General features: G+C 46.6%; 1 protein-coding gene across 1 annotated transcript; it reads left to right on the top strand.

Moving 5' to 3' along the window:
* Positions 1 to 613: 613 nt before the first annotated feature.
* On the top strand, positions 614 to 1,060 carry PHALS_04286 (uncharacterized protein; the record flags this gene model as incomplete). The annotated part of the gene is made up of 1 exon (XM_024718375.1): positions 614 to 1,060. One exon carries the CDS (start codon positions 614 to 616, stop codon positions 1,058 to 1,060), a length of 447 nt encoding a protein of 148 aa, XP_024583780.1.
* Between the last annotated feature and the right edge of the window lie 329 nt (positions 1,061 to 1,389).

Below are 1,389 nucleotides of genomic sequence, written 5' to 3'. Positions count from 1 at the left end.
TGATTTGCTCAACTTAGCAATGATCTCAGACCTCTGGAACTCGTTAAGACGCTTCCCTATGCCTCTGGTAGCCATAATGCTCTCTGAAAGAGGTCTAATAGAGTATGACAGTTATAAGTACGCACCTACCAGTTAAGTGCACACAAACCGTACTGGATCAATTGGCGTATTTAAGCGGGAGTCTACTGTATTACGACGTGAAAACTAAAAGAAAAGATATTCGGTACAGTCGAATTACAAAATAGATTTATGATAGGCGACGATCTTACAAAAAGTGAGAGTTGGAATTAGAATACGGAAATCGCTAAGAGAAAAGATTGAAGCAACCTCTGAATCATGACACCCAAGCAGCGAACTCGCCAGCGCCTTGACCCCAAATTGGATTATTTACCTGCAGCTCAAGTGAACACAGTATGCCATTTCGCGCACCGTATGGCCAGGTAGGATGAGATCACCACGACTCTAAACGACTCTCATGCTTCTACAATGCACTACCTTAAAGGTCCCATCGCCAAGAAACGTTTTGAGCGCCTTGTAGTGCGCTACCGCGATTAGATTAAGACCGGAGTCGGCCAGCAAGCGCTCTATCACAGGCGCTGCTTTTCGTAATGTCATGGCTGAGGTGGTGCCCAAGCTGGACACCACCGAGAGGGAAGATCAGGTCCAGATACTGGGCAAGCGGGGTCGCTCTCGTGAAATTCGACCTGAAGACAGTAACGATTTGGTCGAAAAGAAGCTATCCGTTGTGTCCTCACAAATGGCTATTGCCCCGTTTTCAAAGGAACCGCAGTCGTCGTCCACCTTGCTTTTCGTGAAAACCGATGACCAGGTTCTCGCCAAGGCCACTCGTCAACGGTACACCCAAGAGGATCACATTTTGCTTATCAAGTATGTCAAGGAACTGTTGCCTGTTCGAGCCAGATTTGAAGCGATTTTGGCAGCGTGGGATGATGTGGCCAACAAGCTAAACAGAAACCCAGACTTTTTCAAGGACAAAATCAAGGGCCCTATTGTGCGATACCGCTTCAAAAATCTTGTTGGAAAATCGTGTACGGGTTAAGCGCAATAACGGTCGGGTAATAAGTCCAACATATGTCCCTGCAGGTGAACTTGAGGTGATCATGACTGAGCTGGTTGCGCTGCTTCCACAAATCAAAATGAAGATTCTCCTAGATGCACACCGCCGATTCATTGCCATCGCGTCAATCGGATGCGTCTGATCGAATCAGGTTTGCTGTAGCACGTCCCCTGAGACGACATCAGCTAAAACTCAAAGCTTCATTACGCCTACGATAGAATCAAAGTCATCCGAAGCAAAAACGTTATCACAAATAAAGGATATAAGAAGGGCAGAGGTAGAAGTGATGCGTGCTTGTGTGTGCAAATGCA

This window comes from Plasmopara halstedii (genome assembly GCF_900000015.1).
Source record: "Plasmopara halstedii genome assembly, contig: Scaffold_2558, whole genome shotgun sequence".
NCBI classification, from domain to species: Eukaryota; Oomycota; class Peronosporomycetes; order Peronosporales; family Peronosporaceae; genus Plasmopara; species Plasmopara halstedii.
Note: the sequence above shows the minus strand (reverse complement) of the source record. Positions and strands in the feature narration are given on the sequence as shown.